The sequence below is a fragment of the Crocodylus siamensis genome, chromosome 15 (genome assembly GCF_052110815.1).
Source record: "Crocodylus siamensis isolate JL-2025a chromosome 15, ASM5211081v1, whole genome shotgun sequence".
Taxonomy (NCBI): Eukaryota; Metazoa; Chordata; order Crocodylia; family Crocodylidae; genus Crocodylus; species Crocodylus siamensis.
This window is the reverse complement of record NC_143409.1, coordinates 141,946-169,879: the sequence shown is the minus strand read 5'-3', so window position 1 is coordinate 169,879 and position 27,934 is coordinate 141,946. Positions and strand designations below refer to the sequence as shown.

The following is a 27,934-nucleotide window of genomic DNA, read 5'->3' as shown; positions in this document are numbered from 1 at the left end:
TGTAGTACACAGGCTCTTGTACATGTGCTCAATGACAGAGGCTTACATAGGGGTGACAGGAGGGGAGATAGCATCCCAAGGCAGTCTGCTGAGGGGTTACCTGTGCCAACCACAGGACATACAGCCTACCCCACAAGGCATGACGTCTATATGAGGGGCTGGTCTCAGATTTTTGCCTGATCTCTCCAAAACCTTATTGATGTCCCAGTGGGAAGGTAACATAAGATGCCTCTGAAAAGGAGCCACCTTTAGCCTAGAAACCTGCTTACTCCAAAGGAAGTAATTCACATATTTTGTTTTCTAAGGCGTGCAGCTGGCATAACTGTAATGTAGTTTTTGGGGGAGAACTAGGCAATTAGTAGAGGGAGGGGTATGGTATCATGTCCTAAAAGTGGTGAGACTCCAGCTGGTTCTCATCTCTGGGTATAACTTCTACAGTCCAGGCCCCCACAGCAAGATTGTCCTGCTCTCAGGCCTTACAGCTTGCCCTATAGACTCTACCTATTATCCACAAAGGGGCATGTGCTCTGACCCAGGTTGAAAAGGATCTGACGTGTCATAGGAGGTACGCATCTCTTTGGATTGCCCCCACCACTTGCTTCCTCTGTCAGTAGTCACGTAGCATTCTTGCTGGTATTTGCTACTCCAGAAAGGCACAGATCTGAATTGCAGCTGGTACAGTTGACCAAAGTTGAGTATTTCAAAACCAGTGCGTGTGGGGGAGATCCTTGCTCCGTCAACACTGATCCAAACTAACCAAAAGTGGTGTGAAAATATACCTCCTTCCCTTCAGGCTCAGCTTCCATGAAACTGGAAAAGATCTTGGATCCAGTCAGTTTGTTTTGCGAAGGAGGTTGGCAGCTCTTAACAGGAGAGGAGGAGAAGTGAAGTCAAACTGCAAGTCAAATGTACCAGTACAGGCGAAAGAACAGATATGGGACTATTTAGAAAAGTTGGATGTATACAAGTCCATGGGGCCGGGCATGATGTACCTGAGGGTGCTGAGGGAGTTGGCTGATGTGACTGCAGAGCTGCTGCCCATAATCTTTGAAAACTTGTGGTGATTGGGAGAGGTCCTGGATGATTGGAAAAGGGCAAATCTAGTGCCCACCTTGAAGAAAGGGAAGGAGGAGGATCTGGGGAACCACAGATCAATCAGCCTCTCCTCAGTCCCTGGAAAAATCATGAAGCAGATCCTCAAGGAATCCATTTCTAAGCACTTGAAGGAGATGATGCTGGTTAGGAACAGGCAGCATGGATTCAACAAGGACAAATCATGCCTGACCAAAACCTGATTGCCTTCTTCGATGAGATGGCTGGTTCCGTGGATGCAGGGAGAGTAATGGATGTGGTATACCTTGAGTTCAGCAAGGCTTCTGATACAGTCTCCCACAACATTCTTGCAAGCAAGCTAAGGAAGTCCAGGTTGGATAAATAGACTGTAAGGAAGATGGACAGCTGGCTGGATGGTTGGGCTCAAAGGGCAGTTATCAATGGCTTCATGTCTAGTTGGCAGCCGGGATCAAGTGCAGTGCCCCATGGGTTGGTCCTGGAGCCAGTCTTGTTTTATATCTTCATCAACAACCTGGAAGATGGGATGGAGTGCACTCTCAGCAAGTTTGCAGATGACACTCAGCTCGGTGGAGTAGCAGATACATTTGAGGATAGGGCTAGGATTCAGAGTGACCTTGAAAAATTGAAGGATTGGACCACAGGAAATCTTTTGAGTTTCAATAAGGTCAAGTGCAAAGTCTTGCACTTAGGACGGAGCAATCCCATGCACTGGTAGAAGCTGGGGACCAACTGGCTAAGCAGCAGCTCTGCAGAAAAGGACCTGGGAGTTAAAGTGGACAACAGGATGAATAGGAGCCAGCAGTGTGCCCTTGTTGCCAAGAAGGCTAACGGCATCCTGGGTTGCATTGGGAGGAGCGTTGCCAGCAGATGGAGGGCAGTGATTCTTCCCCTCCATTTGGCACTTGTGAGGGGCTGGGGGACACGATTTGTGAGGAGAAGCTGAGGGAACTGGGCTTATTGCATCTGCAGGAGAGAAAACTGAGGGGAGATTGAATTAGCAGCCTTAAACTCCCTGCAGGGGGGCTCCAAAGAGGATGGAGCTGGACTGTTCTCAGTGGGGGCAGATGACAGAACAAGGAGCAATGGGCTCAAGTTGCTGCAAGAGAAGTTTAGGTTGTATATTAGGAAAAACTTTCTCACTAGGAGGGTAGTAAAACACTGGAACAAGCTCCCCATAGAGGTGGTGAAATCTCCATCCTTGGAGGTTTTGAAGACCTGGGTAGGCAAAGCCTTGGCTGGGATGATGTAGTTGGGGCTGGTCCTGCTTGGAGCAGGGGGTTGGACTAGATGTGACTTCCTGAGGTCCCTCCAACCCTCATTTGCTATGATTCTGTGACAAGGAGAATAATGAGGAATAGCCAGGAATAGCTATTCAGACAAGTTTTTGTTTCAGGATTTCACAGAAGATGAGATGGATGCAAAGGCCTCTTATTGGCTCTTCTAACATTTGCCTAGAAGCAACTCCCTCTGTTGCTGTGTTAACTGGATTCCCATCAGGTCTTCTGCTTTCCACATTCCAAGCATCTTTTATTTGTTTAATCTCTCACTGTACCATGCTGACCTTTCCATCCCACCTCCCCACACCTTTTGGTATGTGTTGATACGGCATCAGGCATGGTTGTGGTATCTGAGTGCACACTGTGATTTTTCTGGGCCTTGTTATACCTCATATAAGGGTGACAAAAAGAGGGTAGATGGGAGAGATTAAATGAGGTAGGTTGGAGTGCAGAGAAGACAGTAGGAAGACTGGAGGTGACCTCTTTTTGTAGAAGGTGAATGTCACTAGAGTCCACCTGGTTCAAGGAGGTAGGGTGGAAGACAGGACCAACAGGATACAAGCCTTGCAGGTGCAAATAACATTCAGTCCTTGTTTGTAGGCTTGTTTTTTGAGGGAAAAGCTGGGAGGTCTTGATGAGTCTAAACTACTTTCCATTTTAACTGCTGATTGTGCTTGGGACAGCTCACTGTGCTGTTGTTTCTGGACAGGACATGTGGCAGCAGACTTGCTTTCTCTGAAAGGATTTCTTCGTAGCCCACTGCTCAGAGCACAGACTGATTTCCTGCTGGTGACCTGAACTTCCAAACTCTCCCTCTTTCCAAATACTTCCTGTTATTTATCCTGCTCCTGTTTTAGAGTTGTCCGTGCAGTGGATTCCCCTTTGGAATGTGACATACTGTTGGCCCCTTAGCTAAGTGTTAATTGTTATAATAAGTCCTTTATCTTCCTGATGACATTTAAAAGAATTGCGTGCAGCCCACCCATGTGAAACTGTTTGCTATAATTTACCTTCTGGCCCATGGGTCAAGGTCTCTTGATTTTCAGTTTTTGGAAAGTTATGGTTTGACAGTACTGGGAGCACCTTTATGCATCTGGAAGAACATGTCAATCCTTTTCTCCATCCTGTCTGGGTTTCATCACTGAATTGTCGTAAGGATTATTGATGTGTCTTATGCTTTGGAAAGAGCCTGTGTGACAGGCTTGAAGGTCCCTGTGTGACTGGTCCAGTCCAGTATCTCTTCAGAGTTTAACATAGCCACCTTTAATCACAGTTTGTTAAATTACTGAAGCTGTCTTTCAGTAACTTTGAGGGACTCCAGCATGATGATCTTGGCCTGGGATAGAGAAGGCAGGGAGATTTGGACTGGGCTGAGGATGCTTAGCTTGGCAGATGGAGTACACTTTGATCATGAGAAAGGAAGTCAAGGGAAAGAACGAAGTCTGTTGGGTTGAGGGAAGGATGCAGCATGTTTGGACCTGGGGACTAGCTGCAGCCCACTGGCAAGTGTGATTTTTCACTATCGCTGATCTAGGAGGGGCCTCATTACTCTCTGCAGGAACATCAAGACTCAGTATTTTCATTTGGGAACAACTTATTAAAAACATGTGCAGAATTAAATATAGGAGAAGTGAGGAATTCTGTGATACCTTTTACTGGATCATTCTGAGGTCCCTTCTGGCCTTACAATCAATGAACTGTATAGCTGGGAAATCTTCTGGACAAGCTTTGGGCATCAGGTGCCCTTCCTCAGGTCTCAGCTCTTAGCTTCCTTCTCTGAACTCAGGCTTAGACCCGAAGAAGAGCACTTAATGCCTGAAAGCTTGTGCAGCAGCTCTCCCAGGTACACAGTTGGTCCAGTAAAAGATATCACTGAATTTCTTGCTTCTCCTATGTTTCCTGGACCATCACGACAACAACACTCCTAACCTACCACTGAATTCAATAGTTATTTTTGGTGTTGTGGCAGTCTCTTATTCAACAGTAGGTTCACCTCTTCCATCTGAGAGCTTACTGTTCACTATTGCCTTGGGAATATAGTGTACCTCTACAGCATGGGAGATTGCCTTAGCTATACCTTACCTAAAGGCGTGTCACTAAACTATTGTGTGTCCTGGCCCTGCTGTCATCTGGGAATCTTGGACAGGAGATGCTGGGTCAAGGAGTCTGCTCTGTTGGTATCACAGGCACTAACATTAAACCTCTTTTGCACATTTTTTTCAAGCTCCATCTGAGTGCTAGTCAGCATTCTTGGCCCCTGTCCTCCTCCCCTTCCGCCTGCTTGGAGGCTGTTTCAGAAGTTACCTGATCCAAGAATCAATAATCTTTTCCTGACTTCTGGCCTTCATGTATTTGTTGCTAGTTTACACTCATTTGTTGTTGTGTGAACAGTCTTTCAGCTCTGAATAGTTCTTCTCCTTCCCTGACGTTTGCCTTCACAATCATCCCAATATCCCTTCTCTGACTCTGTTCCACTTCAGGTTAATCTTTCTTGAACATGAGTGACCAGAATTCTCCAGCGCTCCATGGGGCCTCTCCAGATGCCATACAAACGCTTGCATGGGGTCATTGATATATCCCTATCTCTACTAGAAATAATCCTCTTGAAATAACCTATTTCAGGAAAATACAATGCCTTTTCTATGTGTACATCATGCTGGTGGCTCATAGTCATTTTGTGATCAGCTGGTCCTTCTCTCATTTGTTTTAAACTGGTGAGCTCCCAGCTCATAGAAACCTTCCTTTATTAGTCTGTGACCTCATAACCCTGCACTGCATATTATTGTATTCCACCCCATTTCTGGCATCACAGCAGAGACTATGCTATTTCTATATTTAGTACTGGATTGGGCTATCATACAGCAAGAGCTCTACAGTCTTGAAAACCGCCCAGTTTTCAAGACTGTAGAGTAGTTTCTGCATGATATCCCAATCCTCCTCTGTAATTATATAAGGCCTTCTGACTTAGACTCATTGGCAGATTTTATCCTCCTTGTTCGTTGTGTGTCTTAGTAATGGAAATATTAAACCAGAGCAGTCCCAAGACTGATTGCTGAGGGATTTTGCTAGGAGCCTTCTTTCAGTGCTATCCCTTTAGCCATTCCTTACCCACCTTACTAGCATCTCGTCCCCATCTCCCCCAGTATAACACATGACTTCCCATATGGCACTGTGTGATAGCTTTGGATCACTCCATTCGTTTTTCTTTGTCAAGGAGCTGCCACCAGCCCAGGCTGGCTTTGTTTTATGGGCGCACCTGACATGTTGGTTCCTTTCCCCTCCATTGTGCTGACTGGGCAGTGATGAACTGTGTTAGCTGATTTTGGCATGGTGCGTGTATGGCTGGTTTGGTAGCACTCTTCCTTCACTGAAGCTGACCTGGCTAGTGCTTGCAGCTCTAAACTGTGAGTTGGGCGGGATCTTATTCATAGTAGTCGCATGGACTAGATAGCCTAATGGGTCATTCCCACCAGCCACCTTCTCACCATTCTCTAAAAACATGTTCCTGTTGTGGCCATGTGACGGCACAAAGAATGTGGACAGTAAGCAAGACACAAGGGAGAAAAGAGACACTGGTTTTAGCTGAATCACTGAATTGTGACTCTTCTTTCCACTATAACTACAGGTTTTTTATCCTTCCTTTTTTGGCCTTTTGTATGTCTGCCTGTGATTCTCATTTATGTCAGATTAAATCTAGGCTGCCTGTTCCCTAGTGCAAGGACCACAATGCTTGTTTATTCCTTTGTAGAGGTTCGTATGCTCCTCATGGCTTGACAGATGCTCTTTCTCTGGGACCTGTGCTCGCTGGCGAACAGTGTTGTGTTTATTGTGAGAGCATTTGAACAGAACGCTTTCGTGGAGGTGACCTCTTCATTTCTTTCCCCATTTTCATACCTGTCTATTTCCTTCATCTCCAAATGCTGATGCAGGTCATCTTTTTGAGGAGGCAGACATTTTGTATACAGCATTTTTTTTTAAAAGCCCCCAAAAGAAAGAGCAGCAATGAAAAGAAGAGATTGTTAGAATCAGGTATTTTCACATACACAGACTGGAGCAGAAGACTCAACTATAAAAGACCCTTAAAAACCTAGGCGAGTAGGGGAGTGCAGTTACTGAGTATGCTAGTACTATTACTGAAACCAGTTCAGAAGACAGACATGGAGACAGGCAGGGATGCATGCATTTCACTTTCATATAAAATCAAAAGGGACCATTGTGGTCACCTAGGATGACACCAGGGCAGCACAGGCCAATATACTTTACAAATGAGAGTAAATGAAGGAGTCAGGTATATTTTCTAGGGAAAAAACCCTTCACTGTTTTCTAAATGTAGGTGATGGACAGCCCACTATAACCCTGGAAGTGCTGTTCCAATTGTTAATTGCTCTTCCTGTTCAAACTAGGAATAGTGTTTTGGGTAGATGTGATATCTTTTATTAGACCAACTGAATAGTTGGAAAAAAGTTTTTTGCACGCTTTCAGGTGCAGTCGCACTTCTTCAGGCATAGGAAATCTCTGCTGTTCAGAAGGGTGATTGCACCCGAAAGCTTGCAAAAAACTTTTTTCCAACTACATACTCGGTCTAATAAAAGATATCACACCTACCCAAAGAACCTTTCCTGCCTATGTCCTTAGACCAGCACAGCTACAGTGAAAATCGTAGAAATAAAATGGACATTTTTAATTTGTCTAGCTGCTGCTTCCCCTTGGATCTCATGAACCTTTTCCAGCTAAATTGGAGCCTGCTTTTCTCAGGCTTCTGTTCTCATGTGCACACTTCAGCTGTGATTATGAGTTTTGGCTCCACCTTTTCTTTCATAAGATCAATAAACCAAGCTTCTTAAGCCTTTCACTGGGAAAGATAGCTATAAATCCATTTCTGGCTTTTCCTTGAACCCAGATTTGGGTTGAACCCAATTTATCAGCCTCTTTCTTGAGTTATGTTCAGAACTCAGCCTAACTTTCTAGCAGCAATCACTCCAAGGCCAAGCACAGAAATACCATAACCCCTCTGCCCACCCTCTCTATTTCCCTCTAAGATATTTGAGAACCTCATTAGCACTTTTGGACATTGGCATTGCAGTTTAAGCTTTTGGTTTGTTAATTATCCATTAGGGCTTTGGCAGTCATTTCTAGGGAAAAGTGTGTTTTTCTGTAAGTACAGTTTGTATTTTTATTCCTAGATCAGTTGACATGTCCTTTTCATTATTTATCACTCCCTCAATGTTGTCACCTGCGGAGTATCGGTAAATTATTTTGTTTTCTCCAAGTCGTGATAAAAAAAAGATTAAATAGTGCAGAGACCTGCAGGATCCCAGTAATAAGAGAGACCCTTCATATAGGTTTTCCATCTTGAATTATATTTTGGAGCCTGCCCATTTTTAGTCCATTAGTATGTGTCATGGTGATTTTATATCATTCTAAAAAGTGCCATAAAATGTCATATGCTATTCATCGTTTCATAGTAGTTTGGGGTCAGAAGGGACCTGAACAGATCATCTAGTTTGACCCCCCCCGCCACTGGCAGGAGCACATGCTGGGATCACATGACCCCGGACAGGTGTTCGTCTAACCTCTTTTTGAATTTGCCTAAGGTAGGAGCGAGGACCACTTCCCTAGGAAGTTGGTTCCAGATCCTAGTCACCCTGACAGTGAAACAGTGCCTCCTAATCTCTAACCTGAACCTGTTCTCCTGCAGCTTCTGGCCATTGTTTCTTGTCAACCCAGGTGGTGCTGAGGAGAAAAGGGCCCTTCCTGCTGCTGATCTCCCCTAACGAGTTTGTAGGCAGCCACCAAATCCCCCCTCAACCTCCGCTTGCTGAGGCTGAACAGGTTCAGGTCCCTCGGTCTCTCCTTATAGGGCTTGTCCTGTTGCCCTCCAACCAAGCGGGGGGCCCTCCTCTGAACCCTCTCAAGGCAGGCCACATCCCTCTTGAAGTGCGGGGCCCAGAACTGGACTCAGTACTCCAATTGTGGCCTGACCAATGTCACGCAGAGGGGGAGGATCATCTCTCTGGACCGGCTTGAGATGCATCTTTGGATGCACGACAAGGTGCGGTTGGCTTTGCTGGCTGCGGTCTGGCATTGGCAGCTCATGTTCATCTTGGAGTCGATAATGACTTCAAGATCCCTTTCCGCCTCTGTGCTCGCAAGGGGGGAGCCCCCCAGCGTGTATGCATGCTGTGGATTCCTTCTCCCCAGGTGCAGCACCCTGCATTTATCTACACTGAACCCCATCCTGTAGTCTGTCTAAATCTAATTGCAGCCTCTCTCACCCTTCGAGCATGCCTACCTCTCCCCACATCTTGGTGTCATCGGCAAACTTGGACAACGTGTTTTCCACCCCCCTCGTCCAAGTTGCTGGTGAAGATGTTGAACAGTGTAGGCCCCAGGACCGCGCCCTGGGTGACCCCACTATTCACATCCCGCCAGGTCGAGTACGACCTGTCCACAACCACTCTCTGGGTGCGCCCCGTCAGCCAATTTTTGTTTGACCCATCCAACTGTGTAGGCATCAATGCCGCAGTTGCTCAATTTTATTAATGAGAATGGGGTGAGAGACAGTGTCAAAGGCTTTCTTAAAGTCCAGAAAGACTACGTCCATGGCGACACCATGATCCAGGTTAAGTCAGCTGTATTATGAAGCCTGCTTCATAAGCAGTACTGCCTTGAACGGCATTTGTCGTGTTATTTAAAGAAGGTACCAAGTTAATTTGGTGATACCTGTTTTCCAAAAACACGTGCTAATTCTTAATCAAAGAGCTGAACCAGTTGGAGTGCTACTATGCGTGAGGAAGAAGAAAGGTGGGGGTGGAGGGTGAGCGGGGGTGGAGAAGCCGAACTATGCAAGATCAAAGGATGAGTTTACTTATCACCAGACTGCAAATAAAGAAGAGCACCCTCTTTCCCCTCACCTACCTGTCTTGCAGCTATAGTCTCCCATCCCCTCTGATCTTTACTGCCACCTATTAGCATTTTCACAGACCTGCATTTTGCATATAGGCTTAAGCTTCTGTTGTGCCCAGGAGAGCACAGAAACATCAGCAGACTCTCCCTATGCCTGAAGAAGGATGTTTGTGCCTGGAAGCTTGCAAAGAACAATCTTCCCAACTATTTAGTTGGTTTAATAAAAGATACCACGTTTTCCCAAAGAACCTTGTCCACCTGTTAAGTGATGCTCTTACCTCTTCATGTCAGTTACAAACTGAAGAAATAACCCCTGAAAAAGAGCAGAGGAGGAAGATGGGGTATAGGTGCGTGCAAATATTAGTTTTAAACGTTAGGCTGAAATTCCACGTTCTAGTTTAGATGCAACAAAACAGGCTTGCATTTATTTAAAGTTTAAAAAAAAAAAAGTAAACATCTTGAAAGGAGATGCACAATGAGAGACTTATTGCATTAATGTCTTTTGTTTAGTAAGTTGAGGAATGTCCACAGTACTGATTAGAAATCTTGGGTTGTTCATATTAAGTGTGAAGACGGAGGCTTGGATTTTCAGTGGGGCTGAGGAGGGCTGGTTCCTTACTCAGAAATGCACAGGATCTGGCACCTAACTCCTTTAAGGTCATTGGAAAATTTTGAAAATTGTGTGACATTTTGTCTTTAAGGCGTCTGTGAGCTGCTCACAAACCCAAGGTTTTAAATGCAAAAAAAAGTTCCCCAAGGAATGCTTTTTGAAAAGACAGATCTTTGGTCTGTGCTTCAGCAAGAAGTAAGTTGCAGTGCAGAAAGAGGAGTACTGTATTAACTCCATGCACATTACCCTGATATACCAGCCATGCTGACACGCAGACACCTCTGTGCAGACCTGTTCAAACAAGAGTAAGAGCTCTCAGTCATTCCTGATTCTTGTGCAGTGAAACTGCCTGTTCCCTGGTTTTGTGGTTTTTGAAATCCTGTTCTGCATAGACACTTGCACTGCCTCTATCACCATAGCATAAGCGTGCATCTTAGTAGGGTTTTTAAGTGCTGTGACAACTGTGTGTCCAGCCCATAACCTATCAAAAGGAAAGCAATAGGGCTGTAGTTTGCCTCCATGGGGCTCTCAGGCAGGGAGTTATGGTCAGTGTTTTTAGCAAATGGGGCTTCCTCAGTGCTCCAGTAGGGTCCTTTTGTCTTGAAAAAAATTCCAGTTGCAAGGACTCAAGGCAGTGCAGAAAGCTATCATGCCATAGGGAGAGGGACAGAATTTGGGGAGATAAAAGACTAGTGGGAGAAATGAATGTTTGAGGTGGGATTTGAATTTGCAGGTTTGTAGTTGCTGCACTGTATGCACTATCTGCATGTTCCTCTCCCCTCCCCCACATTTGCATATATTTTTTAAAAAGTGTTTGTTTCAGATTTCCTTATGTGTTCATTTGGTCTACCTCTCATGGATTTCTAAGGGCCCTGCACGTCCTCTATTCTTTCTTTCATAATTGCAGCACACAGCCCTTGATTCTTGAAGTGATCAATGAGGCATCTTATCTTTTCAGTAGATACCTTTAGACATGTTGTGGATTATAATAAGCATGGATGGCGTGTAATGAACATACACAAACTATCCCTTTCCTCAGAAAGTATAGATTCAGCTTCATAAAGTCAGTATGTGTTTTATGGTTTGAGGGCTCATCTTCAGGCCTTGAAAAGTACATGCTGGGCTTGCTACTAACCTGCTGTGGTCTAGGGGCCAACCCCAGCTCGTTGCTAATATAGGAACCTACCTCCTCCATCGGCAGGTTTCTCCACTCACTAATGAAAATAGACTTAGCATGTGAAATGTTCAGTTTTGCCCCAGCTGCAGAAATTCTGACTCTTGTATATTGTGTTAGCGTGTGGGGGACTGCCCGTGCTCTAGGTCCTAGGAGCTGGCTGCGATGGGCAGTCGCCGGCGGGGTAGGGTTACCGTATTTCCAGGATCAAAAAAGAAAATACATGTGAGGGGATGGGGGAGGAGAAGGAGAGGGGGATATGATAGGGGAGGGTGGGCAGTGCCCTGCCTCTGCCCCTCACTCCTAAGCCAAGCTGCTACTGCCCAGGAAAGCAGAGGCAAAACAAAAAACCAGACATTTGCTTGCATTTTAAAAACTTGCGGACACAAGGACAGGGGGCCAAAAACGAGGACAAGTCTGGGAAAACCCGGACGTATGGGAACCCTAGGCAGGAGGCCTGTGCGACAGAGCTTGCTCAGGCAGTATGGTGCATGTGAGTGAGGTCTGCCCCCACCTCCCTGCACCCGTGGCTGCCCCTGTGGTGCATGGGTCTGAGCTCTACCCACTCCCACCCAGGGCAGCCCACGCTGTGCTCCCACTTGCACCCACCCTGCGCCCACCCATGCACAGCTTCTCAGCCAGGCTGCTTCTGCTGCTGGGTACTGCTTGGCTCCCCCCACCACCAGTGGCTCCTTCTCCTCCTGCCCGTACTGCACCACGCCAGGCAGCAGGTAATGAGGGAAGCTGTGGGGACGTGTGCCAGACAGCAGATGCTGAGCCAGGCGGCGTGGGGGCAGTGGGGAAGCTGCTGCTAGGGTACTCGAGGCTTTCCACTCACTCGACCTGCCCAGTGCAATGAGCAGCCACCTGGGCTGGCTGCATGGGCGGAAGGCCTCTGGGAACTGGAGCCCCGCACGCTGGGGCAAAAGCTGCCTGGTCGCAGCTTCCCCTCCGAGACCTGGCTGGGCATCTGCTGCCCCGCATGCATCCCCATGGCTTCCCTGCGTTGCCTGCTGCCCACAGTGGTGCGGCAGGAGGAGGAACCTCTGGAGGCAGGGGGAGCCAAGCCGTACCTGGGCGGCTGAATCTGCACCGGGAGTATCCCTGTCAGGAAGCTGCATGTGCTGGCCGGAGCTGCCCTGGGCGGGATTGGGCAGGGCTTGACCCTGTGCAGAGCACCATGGGGGCAGCTGTGGACCAGAATTGGCAGGTGCCCACTCACAGGCCAGATCCTATTGGTTTAGGGGCTGAACCTGGCCCAGGCGCCATATTTTGCCCACCCCTGTGTTAGAGGCATAGGGGAGTGCCTCCCAGGGGAGGATCAAAGGGCCAGACGATCAGATTTGCCTCAAGGGAGGGACATGCGACGCTTTGGAGCATGCTCCCTGCACGGATATAGCGAATGGATTGCTTCTCCCATGAACTCTCGTCGATTCCTGAATACTAGGAGGCTGACTGATGACGACTCCTTTTTTTATTGCATGCAGCTAGGAAGCCGTTTGCTGGGAAGTGGAAAATTCAGCTCAGGCCAAAACTTGTTGAACTGGTTTGATTTTTACAGCTTCAGCTTCAGACTGCTGTCTTCTCTCACCTTCCCCTGTTGGGTTGGGCTGGTTTTCTGTAGCTCCCAGGCTCTGCATAAACAGCCTTTTGTTTTTCTGAGGTAGACGGCCTAAGGAGGTTTGGAGCTCAGAAATGAAGGGGAAGGCACGGCTTACTATTTGCCTTAAGATGAGGGCTGCAGAGCTGCCTTTGCCGGTGGCTAGCCTGTGACTTTTGAGTTGTTCCAAGTGTACGTAACTTGGTCTGTGAAACCTATTATCACTTCCAGGGCATTGAGTGCTGTGGGAGCTTGGGGCATGCGGTACTAGCAATAATCCTCTAGCTCCTACTGGAGTTGCCGCCTGTCAGATGTCAGAGCCGCAGGGACTGAGAAATGCTGTGTTTCCATATGTGACCTTTCAGGCTGTAAGTGCTGGCCCGTCTCCACCCATTGCTTTTGTGGAAGACCGCCTGCATTTGGCACACCTGCTCCTCTTGCTTCAGTCCCCCTCTGTAGGTGTTTTCAGCCCCCGACAGCCTTTTGCACACTAGTAAAATTCCACTAGTAACGTTGCCAATAAACTCCTTTCAGCCAAGCAGCAAGGCTGAGTTCCTGCCTGTGCTCCTTGGGCTGTCTGCTGCCTGCGGGGTTAGAGAACCACTCCTTGGACCTGAGACTGTCCCGTCCCATCCCACCTTCAGACAGTCCTCTCCAGGCTTTTGTTCTTTCCCCTTCTTAACCTGCTTCTGCCTGCTTTCAGCTACTGCTGCTCTCTCCTGCTTCCTGGTAACCTCTTTCAAGTTTGTCCTTAGCCGATTATTCACCCCCCTCCCACCCACCTACCCCCCCGGACTGTTTTTAATCTCTGGGCAATTGTACCCAGTTACAGTTTTCCCTCTATGGGGAATCCTGTACATTTCTGAGTAAGGAACCAGCCCTCTTCAGCCACACTGAAAATCCAAGCCTCCGTGTTCACATTTAATATGAGCAACCCAAGATTTCTGATTAGTACTTTGGACATTCCTCAACTTACTAAACAAAAGACATTAAGGCAATAAGCCTGTTACTGTGCATCTCCTTTAAAGATCCAAGCTTGTGGGTCCATGTTGCTGCTCCTGTTTTCTCTCCCTTTGGTCCAGACACTCTTAGTGCCACTCTCGCATCTTGTCATGGTGGTCCCATCCCCACCTGAAGGTCAGCTTGGTGACACTGAGCTCTTCCTCCTTCTAAAGCTCTTCCCTTCTGTTTATTACTCTTGCTTATTGCCTGTGGAAACTTTCCCACCCTTTCCTGGGGGTTTGAAAGCATCAGTTGTTTGACCTGCCTTCCCCTTGCACCAGCATTGTTTGTGAATCTAGCCTCTGATGCTTGTTACAGATGATCATTAGTCTACCCAAAATGCTGCCACAAAAGGGCACCTTGCTATGATGCATTGTTACCAGATGATCTTTCTGTTCCTTTGCTTCCCTCTGACATCGGCATCATTAGCTTGCGAAGACTTCTGGGAAGGAGTGGGCAGTGCTCAGGTGGTGGATTTGAAGGCCAGAGTGGCCGTTATGATTAACTGGGCCTCTAGAACAGCGCAGGGCTCCAAGCTGATCCCTCCATCGAGCCCAGTATTGTGTTGAGCCAGTTAGTGCACATTTTATTTTAAAAAATCAGATCTTGATATAAAGACTTCAAATGATGGAAAATCCCTGTGATCTTCACATAAGTTGTTCCAGAGGCTAATTATGCGTATTTACAAACCTGTCTTTGTCTTAGCTCAATTTTTTCCAGCTTCAGCTTTCAGGTACTGACTCTTGTTAGTCCTGTGTCTGCTCAGTTAGAGCCCTTCACTGTCAGAAGCATTTTCCCTGTGTAAATGCTAAATTACTTCTTATTTGATAATCTGTTGCTTCAAGAGAACCACTGCGCTCCCTGGCTTACCTAGGTAGGATCCGGCTTCCTGCAGACTGTGTTTAACCCTCGGTCAGTGCTTCTCAAGTTGAGTGCCACAGCAGCGTGGGGTGCTGAGACCCTTTTAAAGGTGCCATGGGGTGCAGTGCAGTATTAGCACGGTTAGTTGTGCAAACACCTACACATGATTCACAAGATTAAACCTAGGGATTTCAAATAGAAATCCATGGTGTCAAAAACATTCTGACTTCTTGGGGCTTTCTGAGTTGTTTGCAACAGATGAATTGCTCTATTATTTTTGTGTAGCCAAAAAATGAGTGAAAGTGGAAGGCTGGCATTTACGCAGGGGGGAGGGGACCTCACGTTTAAAAAGGCACATTTCACCTGAGGGATGAAGGTGCAGTGTCCCCATCGCTGTAATCCTTTCTTTGGACGGTTGCAGGGACTGTTGTTCTCTGATGCGTAAACTTGAGCACAGCCTCAGCAGGGACGCTGGCAAGGTACTGGTGACTGCGGGCCTTGAAGGGGGAATGACCGGTGTGCGTCGGGCAGTGGATGAGCACCTGTAGAGAGCAGCAGTGGTGGGAGTGAGCTTCTTGGGCGGGTTTCCATTTGCTGGATGGATAATTCTAGCGTGTTTGGTCTCGGAAGGGCAGAGCTGAGATGCACCTTTATAGCAGGATGTTGTTCCCTTTTGCCATGTACAGTGAGAGAGCTTATTTCAGAACGTGTTTAGTACAAAACTATGAAACTTTTAATTCCCAGTGCAGAGACATCTCAGAAGTTATTTCCAAGCCTGTTGTAGATGTATTTCTCCTCCTTGTTCCTTGCTGATGAAGATGTCTGCACACATTGTACCCGATGCTCTGGGTGTGGTCTAAAGTTATGTCATATTCTAAATTTTTTAGAAAATTGCCTGCTTAAGTCACTACCTGGGAATTTTATTGCCACGCCTGAGGTTGGAAAGAGTGAATGGAAAGCCTAGAGATGGGGAACAAGGAGAAACCAGGAGCATCTTGCGATTTGTCTTGGTGTTCTGCAGAACTGTGCTCTCGTGGTCACTGGAACGCAGTTTTCTTTCCCAGAAAGGCTGCCTGTGGAGAACGCTTCTTTTCTTGTGATGCTTTTGAGAGCTGTTCCTGACAGTGCTGTAGGCCCTTCGCCTGGAGCTGCTCCACGTCGCTGCCTGTTGAAGGGGTAGTCTGCGTTGGATTGCAGTGCGTTTCTGTCGCTGGTTCAGTTACTGTGACAACACCCACGGAAGCTCGTTTTGACCCTTCTTATGCTCTGTTTCTATTTGCTTTTCAGAGGTGTTGGTACTGCAGCTCTGAGCTGTAGAGGAGCCAAGCAAGGAAAAAAGGCTGTCCCCTGGGCTTAGGGAAGAATGTAGAAGTTGAGTCATTGCCTGTGTTTGGCTGTAAGAGACAGTAACACTGAGATTTGAAGAGTGCACAAGTGACTGGCACTGGATAGTTGGTGGGGGAATAGGATTTACTTCTGAAGTGACTTTTTATCAATCCTCCTGAAGTATCTGGCTGTGATTGACAAACGCTTAAAAAAAAAGACACAGCCGTGAAATAGGAACAATTTTCTCTCCTTTCCCCTCCTCATCTGCTGATCCATATTGAATCACAGACATGTCAGCATGACTTTCACCTGCTGAAGCACCCTCCTGAGAAGGGGTGTCTTGCTCCATAGCCTGAAAAAAGCCAAACCCATGTGGCTTGCGGGCGGGAGTGAACTCTAGATGTGAGGAGCTTCTACTGGAAGTGCCCTAACACTCATTTTTGCTTCAGTCTTGAGGTAGAGAGCAGGAGAATTCTGGCCGAGATCCAGTCTGCAGTGGGAAAGGCCGTCTAGGAATAACTCAGAACCAGGTTACCTCGGGTTTTATAGTTCAGAAATTGAATTGCACTTGCAGGTAAATGAGAAGCTAGTGCAAAGCAATCATGCTGCCTGAAGCTTTCAGGTGGGGAAGGGTAGAATAGCAACAAGGGCAAATGTAGTGAATGGTTTTCTTCAGTACACTTTCTTGAGGAACACGAGAGATCTGGAGAGTGATCAGGATGTCAGTGTATCTTAAATGTTGTCTGTAGGTTTTTCCAAATAAGGCTGGATGTTGCATAGCAGTAAGTTGTAGTCTGTGTAAGACTAGAGCAGGGGTTGGCAATGCTTTTGGGCAGAGTGTCAAAAACACCTACAACTTTGACTCGTAAGCTGTTGGTGTGCCAGGGGCAGATGGCGTAGGAACTGCGAGCGGTCCAATCCTTGTTGTGGCAGCACAGACCTGGCCTCTTCCCCTCTGTCCACCCAGAGGCGCACATGCCAAGCAAAATGCCTTTGCATGCCACACTCTGGCACCCGTGCCAGAGGTTGCCTATCACTGGACTAGAGGATAGGTCTGTGGTAATGGTTGTAAGTAAACCCTGGCAAAGCAGGAGGTGGTGGGGATAAGACTGTAGGAAACATTTTGGAAAAACAAACAAGACCTCAACAGCTCTGCGACTCCCCCAGCATCTGTCCTCCTGCATGTGACCACTGTGGACACAGCGTGGTGGCCCAAGAGAAGCCCCTGCCGGCCCTGTGTTCCACAGTGCTCGTCTTCCAGGTATATTTGCTCTTCCTGGCCGTCCCGTTGCCCTCAGTGGCCAGAAAGGACAATTTATTGTCTGCTGCTGATCAGATTATGATTTTTCCTATCATATGCAAAATTGGCGGTGCTAATTTTGTGTGCGCACACATGCATGTCCTCTACAATTTACCTTTTAGGAAGGCATCAGGTCTTGAAAACATAGACATTCCACCTTTGTTGCTTTATTCCAATGGTCATTTAACCTCAACATTTAAAAAAATTAAAGTGCCTCATTTCAAATGTGATTTTGTCTGTATCTAACTCCAAGGCATTGCAGTCAGCTGGAGTAGAGCTCTTTAATACCCAGTATTTTCCTTGCAGTGAAAGCAGTTATAAAGCACAATCAAGTTGCTCCTCAGTCTTTATGGTAAACTAAACAGTTCCTCAAGGCCAGGCATTTTCCTTTGGTCCTTGAATTATTTTTGCAGTTCTCTTCTACAAGCTGTCCAGTTTCTCAGCATTAACTTGAAAATGTGGACCCCAGCTTTTATAAAGTATTCTAGCATCAATCGCAAGCAGGGCCATACACAGAGGTAAAGTCACAGCTGTTGCTACTGTTGCCATTTTTTATTTATAAGAATCCATCCAAGAATTGATCTAACCCTTTTACAGGAGGTTCATAGATGTTCGGGTCGGAAAGGACCTCAACAGATCGAGTCCAGCCCCCTGCCTAGGCAGGAAAGAGCGCTGGGTCAGATGACCCCAGCCAGATGCCCATCCAGCCTTCTCTTAAAGACCCCCAAGGTGGGGGAAAGCACCACCTCCCTTGGGAGCCCATTCCAAATTTTGGCCACCCTTACCATGAAGAAGTTTTTCCTGATATTCTGCCTAAATATCCTCTGTCAGTTTGTGACCACTGTTCCTTGTTACCCCAAGAGGCGCCCTAGTGATCAGAGCATCTCTGATCCCTGGCTGTGCCCCCCTAATGAATTTGTAGGTGGCCACAAGATCACGTCTCAGCCTTCTCTTGCGGAGGCTGAAGAGGTCCAGGTCCTTCAGTCTCTCCGCATAGGGCTTGTCCTGTAAGCCCCTAACCAGTACTCCAAGTGCAGCCTGATCAGTGCTGCATAGAGGGGAAGGATCACCTCCTTGGATCTATTTGTCATGCATCTGCTGATGCACGATAAAGTGCTACTGAGAGCTCCACCAGGCCACCCGCTCCCAGCAGGGTACAGTTTTAGGCCAGGACCAGGAGCCTCCGATCAATCCCCTATGGCTCCTGCCCTTACCTCCAGAATGATACATGAAGCCTCACAGCCAGGCAATGTTGCTGCCTTCCCATCCAGCAGCGAACTGAGCTCTTTATATTATAGGCAGCCAGAGATCTAAAAGGGCCGCCTTAATCAAGCACCTGCTGGCTGCTTAGCTTTGGTCTTAAAGTGGCAGGCACCAACAGTGCCCTGCCACACATCCTCCTTTAAATGGTAGCTAGGGGGTTTCCCCTGCTGCTTCTCCAAAGCAGGGTCCCACCAGAGCCTGTGGGAGCCCCCAAGTGGCGAGCACCCTCAAAAGTCACACCTTTCCCCTTTGAATGGACTCTGGGGGGGTTTCCCTAGCTGCCTTCTCTGCTCGGCTCTGGCCCAGCCGACTGCAGCCGCTACCACGTGGCGAGCATCCCAAAGGTGCTCTGCCACACTCGGGCATCCAAAGGTTGCACTTGCACATTTGAGGCTGTGTTGGATTTCTTCACTGATGTCAGCCTTGTGCAAGAAATCCAAGGTATGGGAAATACTCAACATTTTCCAGAGTCTCCAGGTAAATCTGGATTACCAGATTTAGGGACTGCTCAAGATGGGGAGCTTGTTGAGGGGAGGGTCTTAGTCTTCTGAATGTTAAGTGTGAGTCCCATTTTCTTGTACGCCTCGGTAAAGACATGGTCCGTTGCCTGAAGGTTTGCTTCTGAGTGAGAACACACTATAGCATCAACCCTCCCATTAATCTTTGTGCTACCTGCAAATTTTATCAGCTGTGACTTTATATTTACTTCCAGCTCATTGAAAATGCAGTGCTAAGTTTTAATCAGTGCAGTATTAAGTCAAATGTCTTAAATATCTATTCAGTTACCTTTACCAACCAAGCTGTAATATAATTGAAGAATGAAATTGTTTGAGGTTTATTTTCCATGAAGACACATTAGCTGATTTTAATTATACTTTCACCTCTTAATTCTCTATCAAATGAATCCTGTATCAGCTTCTCCATTGTTATGCCTGGGATTGACATCTGACTGACTGACCTCATTAGTGATACCATTCTGCTTGTCCTTTTTTGATATTGGCATACATTTAGCATGCTGCTAGCATATAGAGTTCCCCTAGTATTCCAAGATTTATTGAAGATTGACGTTAGTGAGCCAGCAGCCTTCTCAGCTGTTTTTTCTGCACTCCCAATATCAGTAAGCTATGTTCACCATTTCCGCCTCTGACTGACCTATGTGTTCTCAATGTGCCATACTAGAGCTGATTTTTCTAGCCCTTATGCATCTTATGTGGCTATTATCTTACCAAGGCTCTAGAGCTACTAAAGTGGATTGGGGCTTTTTAGAAGATGAGCCGGAGTGCTGGAACTTCCTCCACAGGCGTTGGAATGACCAGAGAGTCTACATTCTTCAGTGTACACTGTAAATCCCACTTCTATACTTTAGAAATGTACCATGTCAGCAGTCCTGAAAGAGGCATTTTCAGACATAGCTTTTCAGTTGTAACTAATCTTTCAGATTATCTGCTTTCTATAATCTTGGGTAATTTTAGTTGCTTCAGGTATAGCAATTACAGCCATTATATTAGATAAGGAGAAACAAGATAAGGAAATAACCAGTAGAACATAATGACATTGGATGGCTAACAAGGAAAATTAGATCACACTTTGAGTAGTAGCAGATATGCAGGTCTTCATTTGTGATTTCAGACTTTGTTAAAAACGAAAATACAGGTAACAAACCACATTGACCACATGGTTCTATGACCAACTTGAAGGGACTTGAATCAGGGAACCCGAGCCAGCAGATGACTGGTGGGGGCTTTGGGGTATGTTGGATGTAGAGGGGTGCAATGAAGGGCAGCCTGTGAATGAATTTGTGCCTCAGGGGAGGATTTTTCTTGGCTAATCAGTTTAGATCAATTGAAACTGCACCATGGCCTATAGTGAAGAAATTAATGAGTGAAAGGATGTTGTAGAAATAATTGGGCAACTTTGACTGCTGTTTTCAGTACTTTTATTTGGTATTTTATCTGGTGATGTCAGCTGAAAGAATCACAACATGAACATGAAAAACTCAGCCCTGGAGTCATAAAGCAGTGTTTGGGGTTCAGACTGCCTTATCTCCCTGTACCTGTTGTCATATTATGAAACAATGAACAAATAGGTTAGGGAAGAATGAAGTGGAGACGGCACAGAACCTGCTTGGAAAATAAACAGTTTATGTTCCTCTGGGAGGACAGGTAAGAAGGTGAATCAGAAGAGCACTGGTGTGACCTGCATGTCCTTTTCCATTTCCAGGTGGATGGAAGCCTGCCTGAATGAGGAGCTGCCTCCCACGACTGAGCTGGAGGAGGGACTGAGAAATGGAGTCTATCTTGCCAAACTTGGAAACTTTTTCTCTCCCAAGGTGGTGTCTCTTAAGAAAATCTATGATCGGGAACAGACCAGGTATAAGGTAAGTGCTCTCTGTCTGGGATTCAGGACAGTGGAAGCAGGAGGCAGGGTAGAGAATAGGCAATGTGGGGCCCGAGGAAATGTCACAGCAGTGGTAAATTATGGGAAATTTAAATGGACAAAGAAATTCTTTCTGAATAATGGGAAGTCAAGTGAAGGCAAATCTCTAGTTTTGTCTTTGGGGGTGGGATAGTGAAAGCCTGAGAACTGGCCTGTTGCTGCAAGTCCTAAATGCAGCTTGCTCTCTAAAGTATTCCTTGCAGTATCTGAGACTGGAGATCTTTGCAAGTGGTAGCTCCCAGAAGTAGCTTTTGTCCGTTGCTTGTCTTAGCAAAATTCCCTGGTACATCTCAGTGGCTGTGATGTTTTACGTGTATGGTTTTTTGCTCTTCCTCCTCTTCATTTCAGGCAACTGGTCTCCATTTCCGGCATACTGATAATGTGATTCAGTGGCTGAATGCCATGTCTGAGATTGGCCTCCCCAAGGTAATGTCTGCACTGTATAGGCACAAGTCCAAGCTTGGAATGTTTTTGGGCAATTTTGCTGTTGTATAAGGTTTAGCAGACTCTGGTTAGCTAGTCCTCAGTTTCCTAGACTTGTTTCTCTCTAGCCATTCCATCTTGAAGTTTGCGCTGTGTGCCTGAGGAACTCAGAGACGGTGGTGATGTTTTTCTTTCAGTGCCATATGCTTAACGTTCATAATTTTGGGTGCACAGCCTCCAGAAGACATTCATCACTCTTTTGAGCCATGTGCCTGAGCTATGGTTTGGTTGTGGCAGTTTTTAAGAATCTTCCTAGGGAACTCATGAATGAAAGGAGCAACCCTTAAGGGAAAATGGAAGATTCTCTCTTTCTTGAATATATGCTCTAGTCCTGTGTTTTTCAGTCTGTGGACCCTGGGGGTTCGCAGACTATGTCTAAAGCAGGGGTGGAAAAAATACAGCCCGTGGGCTGGATTTGGCCTGCCAGGCCATTCTGCCTGGCCTGCAGGTCCCCTAAAAAGTTAGAAAATGAATTATCTGCCCCTGGCTGCTGGTCAAAGATGACAAGGTAGCATTGACAGCAGGACCCAAGGGGAGCCAGTGGCAGGACTCAGGAGCTGCAGCATCAAGACCTGCGCCGCACCCCCCCCCCCAACCAGAAGCTTTTGCCTAGCATATGCTTTTGGCCTGGCAACCCTGGGGCTCTTCCCTGCCTCCCTCCACCCAAGAGGGAAACTCAGCTAAGAATGCAGTGAGGAGGACCGTAGGCAATCACCTGAGTCCTCAGAGTCGGGGCAGCTCTGGCTGCATCCTGCAGTCCAGCAATGCTGCCAGGAAACATGTGGTGTCAGAGTGGCCGGCGGGTCAGGAGAAGCAGCAGTGGTAGGCAGGAAAGCAGGGAAATAGCGGTGGCAACAGTGGCAGACAGGAGTGCAAGTAGCAGCGAGCGGGTGGCCAGGCGTGAGTGCAGCGACAGCTGGGTGGGAGTGCAGGGCCCATGCCAGTGCCTTTGCTTGCCACCCTCTCCTTGCTGGCACAGCCCAGCCCAGCCCAGATCCACAGAGCCCCTGCCGGTCCTGGCTCCGGGGCACCCGCTCAGCTGTTGCTGTGCTCCCTCCCAGCTGCCCACTTGCTGCCACTACCATTTCCCCACTTTTCTACCCGCCACTGCTGCTTCTCCCTTCCCCCTGCCCACCCATCAGCTGCTCTGGTACTATGTGGTTCCCAGCTACATTGCTGGGACCACAGGACTCAGCAGGAACCAGGCTGGCCCGGGCCCCACGATTCTCGGCTGACTCCATGTGGTACCGTGGATGGGGGATGGGGAAGCATGGGGAATGAGGGTGCATGTGTGTGTGTGTTCATTCATAGGGTGTCCTACACACACCCCATACACATGTATTCATACCCCCTTGCACTGCCATACACGCACACCCCACCCCCTCACACTCCAGCTACCATCCACTTCCACACACACCACAATCCTCCCCCTCACACATTCACAGCCTCCACAAGGCCCATACCCATCCACACACCCACATGCTCCCTCACCCCACATACACCCCCACACACACCCTCCCCACACCCCACAAGCCCATAGCCCCCCACAAACCTATACCCCCCCAATATACATTTTAAGCTATTATACAATCACCTCTGTGTACACTACATAAACGCATGTAAATCAGGACAAAAATATTTTTTGAAATCAAATTAATGAATGTTGTAGTTGGTATTTGATTTTTATAGAGTATGATTTGGTAAGGTTCTGGTTCCAAGATGGCAAACCTTGCTGAAAGGCATACTTCCAGGGGCAGGGTGAGGGTCTGCTGTTCGGAAAGGTCAGTGGTTAGGGGGCGGGACTTCCAGTCCCAAGATGGAGACCAGGGGGCAGGGCACCAGTCAAGGGGCGGGGCTACCCATGCACCCCTCAGTGGCTTGCCAAAATTTGGTAAGCAGCCCTCCAGCTGAAGTAATTGCCTGCCCCTGGTGTCTAAAGGGTCCACAAAAGATGACTGATCAATCGAACGTATATGAATATCCACACTTACGTTTCAAAGGTGTTCGCACCTCCATTCCAAATTTCTGAAGGGATGCACACCTGCATCTAAAATTTTTTAGGGGTCCGCAAATGATAACAAGTTGAAAACCACTGCATCAACTGCGAATTACTGGCCTTAGTACACTAGTAGCTGGGTGAAATTTTTTGACGTGTGTGTTATATAAGATGCCAACATTGATGATTCAGTGCTCTCTTTGTACCTGAAAATTCATGAATCTATAAGGATGGAAAACTGAAAGGCAAGTGACAGGTATCCAAACTAACTTTTCCTCCCGCTTTTGTGTGTAACATGAGCAGGCATGTGTTCTGTTGCGCAAGGGTCAGCATTGTATGCTGTAACCTGCCGTTTACATTGAAAAAAGAATATACATTGGCATGTTTTTGGATTTTGTGAAAGTTCTCCAAGCAGTTCCAGCTCTCCTGCCCAGTCAGCCATGCCCTGCACAGATACCTGGCCACCCAGAGGAGCTGGCGTGGCAGCAGGGATTGTAGCAGTAGGCTCACTGGGAGACAGGTGGGGTGAAAGGAGAAAGGATGGGGGCCAAAGGAGAGTGAAGCTGGGGGTGCTAAGGCTTTGGGAAAGAAAATAATTGAGTAGTACTGTGCAAACCTGGACAGGTATTTTCAGAGACTTGGACCTGGGTAGCCTTTGGGGTGATGGCTGTGCTGAGACACTTCCTGTTCACCTACATCAGGAAGACACTGACACATCCAGTGCTTTACAGTTTCTGTCACCTGGGGTATAGGGGACTGAGGGGGAGTCTGTCCAGTCCCAGTGTATTTTTACAGAGGCTCTTGTTCTGTGAGCACAGGCAGCAGCAGGATGCACCCTGAACCTACAGAGTTATAAGACCATTAAATGTTTTGTTACAACCAAAAAGCAGCCTGTGTAGTCAGCACTGCCACGTGCAGTCACAACTACCATGTTAGCCTGCTAACGCTGGCACTTCCCAAACAGGCTCCATGTCCTGGAATGTCACAGTGGGAGCTGCCGTGTCCCGAGTGCCAGTGTGTCAGGCTACACGTGCTGCTGCTTGGTGCTGCACTCCACTTGTGCTGCCCCTTCTCCCACCAGTCCTTGGGGTCCCTGCATGTCTCCATCCACCCTGGCCAATTTCTTGGTGCACTGCACAGTGTTTGTATGAGGAGCCAAAGTGAGGGAGGGTCCTACAGCAGGAACATGGGGGCTGAGCAGGAAAGCAGAGGGAACAACTTTGTGTGAGGAAGATACAGCTGGCAAAGGGCCCATGGGGGACAAGGAGAGAAAGAGGAGAGTTGCTGGGAGCATTCAAGGCTCATCAGAGTCCAGAATCCATTCCTGTACTGTATGCATGGCCAGCCGGTCTGTTCTGACTCTTACCATGTGTTTGTTGTAGATTTTCTACCCAGAAACTACAGACATCTATGATCGGAAAAACATGCCACGCTGCATCTACTGCATCCATGCACTCAGGTAATGCACAGTGCTCAGGAATGCTCGGGAAACTAGGAATGAAGATTGTGTGAACATCTAAAAGCTGAGAGGATGAGCGTGTTCTCTGAATAGGGAACTGGTGGCATTAATACACTCTGGGGGTGAAGGAGAGTCTTAATGCCACAAGTAATGCTGACTGGAAAATGACAGTCATTGCTGTGTCCAATGATCAATGCCCTAAGTAAGCATTTGGGAGCTGGAGGTAGCAAGTACATGCTGAGATCCTAAGGCACTGGAATCTGCCAGCTGTGAGCCACTTATCCCAGGAAGCACATGCATGTGGGTGCATACTAGTGAAGGTGCAGGCGCAGGAGGGATTCACCGTACTTCGAATCCTGGAGTACTCAGCATAGCGTGTCCCACCCCATGGAAGAATGCATTTGTCCCTGGCACAGCACAGATGGCATCACATTATGTAGCAATCTGACCTTAATGATAATTAGGGTCGTCTTAACTCGTGGTGAGACGAAACTATTTTTTGCTGTTCGGTTGAGGCATGAAGAGCTGATTTTTGCGGGCTTTTCCCGGTGGCTCTGCCCTTTAACTGCTGATTGATGGAGAGGAGTGTACTATATAATTTAATAGCATATTCCGCAGAAAGTAAGTGCATCATATAATTTATCATATTATAAATCTAAATATTAAATTTAAATCAACAGTTAAATATATTATAAATATAAATGTATATACAATATAAATTGTAACATTTTCATAATTTATTATTATGTGTAGCGTTCTTCAAAAGGCTTAGAAATACTAGTTAATGCTAACCTTAATAGAAACATTTTCACTTCACTGATTGGCGCCTTCACTTAGTCTATTAGCAGACAGTAACTCTCAGTCAAGTGATCTATGGCCGCAGTTTCCATGAAAACCGCAAAACCACAAATAAAGCAGACTTCTAATGATAAATGCTTGCAAGGATCAGATCCCAAGCAGAGTGTAAGCCCTCTCTTGGACAGATTTTACCTCCTTTATTTTTCACTGCCATCACTTACCAGAGGGGTATCAAACCCATCTGGCCCTGCAGGGCCAGTGTGCAGGCTGGACCAGACCCACAGACAGACCTGCGCCTTTCAGCTCTAGTTCTGGAATGGCCAGCGTGGGCGCCATGTGCAACCTGATCCTGTTCCAGCTGCTGCAGGGCTGCAGTGCATGGCCCTGGAGCTGCTGCTGCCACTGCTGGGCTGCGCCAAATGCTGGAGCTGCCTCTGCATGCAGCCTGGCACTAGGGTGGCACGTGGTCATTCTGGGGCTGTGCTGCATGCACGAGCTGCTCTACTGCTCTGGGACGTGAGCAGGTGCAGCACTTTGTGGGGTGTGCAGGGCCACCTGGCACATTCCGCATGCTGCCTGGGGCCCAGGTAATACAGCTGCGCAGGCCGGACCTGGCCCATGGGCCATATCTTTGACACCACAACCTACCAGATGCATGCAGGGTGGCTGGCTTTTGTTTTCACTTTGGCAGCACCTACAGAATTTGTCATGCCAGTGAAGGGAGAATATCCTGGGTGAAAATACGCATGCCCTGCTGTCTTCCAAGAGGTGTATCTGCATTTATAATAGTTCTGGATTTTCACTGGTGTTAACTGTCTGATTTGTATCTGGGGCTCCTGCATGAGAGACACAAGGAGGAGAGATTACACTGTCATTTTCAGCTGCTAAACTATGCCTTTCACCCTGTTGGGGCTTGTCTTCTCAGCTTCAGCAGGTCAAGAGTGGGGTGTGTCAGGTCTCTTGTATGAAGCATGTGTATTTTTAGGATGAATTAATAGGGGGCTTTGTAAAAAGCCAAGGAAAGTTTTAATCCTGCACAGGCTGAGCGGGGGGCAATGTCTTAACTCTTGAGAGCTCTAGAAAGGCGCATCTGGCTATGCTGTTCTCTTAATTCCAGGGCCTCATTAATTTGTTGTTGAGGGGAATTGTTTTACTGCCACTGTGTGCTCCAGAGAGCTGGAGTGGGGCATTGCACTGAATGTATTCCTTCCTGGTGCCAGTTTAGATTCAGGTGTTCATCCTGATTGTTGAAGGAAGTGTACATGACCTCATGTCAAGAGGACTTCTTGTGCAGACGGTCCTGCGTAGAAGAGCTCACTGCATGTGGGTCTCCATCTGCAGTGTGTTCAGTTCCGGTTCTCAAGAAGGAGTTTGTTCTCCTGCTCTCTGATCTTTTACCAGGGAGGAATCTGAACAGGAAAATCCAGGACAGATTGCAAATAGCTGAGCACCAATAGAAATGTCAGGCTGATCTGAAATCACATTTTCAGTTGTTAGTGTTGAACCTGCTCTAAGCCCAGACAGCAACGCGCATGATGCTTGAGGGTAGGGGTCAGATCGAGTTATGTGGTGGCCCGGCGTGGTGCTTTGTTGCATATCTTCCTGTGACTGGTGCGAGTGAGATTTCTGACATTCAGCAGTGAAGCTCCTCCTTATTGGCAACCTCGTGATAGCTGCTCAGTTACTCGGTGTGCTTCTGCTCCATTGGCAGGAGTCCAGGTCTCGTCTCAGCCTGGCCCTCTTTCCTAGTCATATGTAAATCTGGATCCAGGGATTTGGTGCGTGCCGGATTTTTGCTGAGATGTGAATAATGGACAAGCAATTGCTTTCCATGATTAAAAGAGAAATGAGATTTTTGTACCAAAGTCCCTTTACTTTTTGTATCTGTATTTCAGGAAAATAAAATGAGGTGCCCTAGGAAGTAGATTGCAGACAAATTAAAAAAAAAAAAAAAGAGCTTAAAATAAGGGCTGTCAAACAATTTAAGAATGTGATCATGATTAGTTGCACAATTAAAAACATTATTTGCAATTAACCACACAGCTAAAAACTCAAAATTATGCACAGAAAAACTCAAAATTATGCAGGTACTTTGTATGATTTGGGGCAGAGGGTGTACAGGCGGAATTTGTGGAGGTGTGGGCGGCTGCGGGTGTGTGTGTGGGGCTTGGAGACCAGGGAGGGGGGTCCCCACATGCCCTGGCAGGATGCAGGGTACTGTGGATCAGGAGAGAGGGGCAGCAGCAGGGCTGGGTGGGGGCTGTGTCTTGGGAGTGAGGGGCACACGCGCACACACACATACGCGAGCACACCGTTCAGTAAGTAAGTCTGTGGAGGAGGAGGGATGGGGGAGGGAGGGAAGAGGTAGC

The 27,934-nt window shown here is 47.4% G+C and overlaps 1 protein-coding gene across 1 annotated transcript in view; it reads left to right on the top strand.

Moving 5' to 3' along the window:
* The window catches only part of IQGAP1 (IQ motif containing GTPase activating protein 1), a 149,798-nt gene that overhangs the window by 28,510 nt on the left and 93,354 nt on the right, over positions 1-27,934 (top strand). The window contains exons 3-5 of the mRNA XM_090029158.1: positions 20,614-20,770; positions 21,178-21,255; positions 24,691-24,767. Coding sequence (XP_089885284.1) covers positions 20,614-20,770; positions 21,178-21,255; positions 24,691-24,767 — 312 coding nt within the window. The remainder of the gene's footprint in view (positions 1-20,613; positions 20,771-21,177; positions 21,256-24,690; positions 24,768-27,934) is intronic.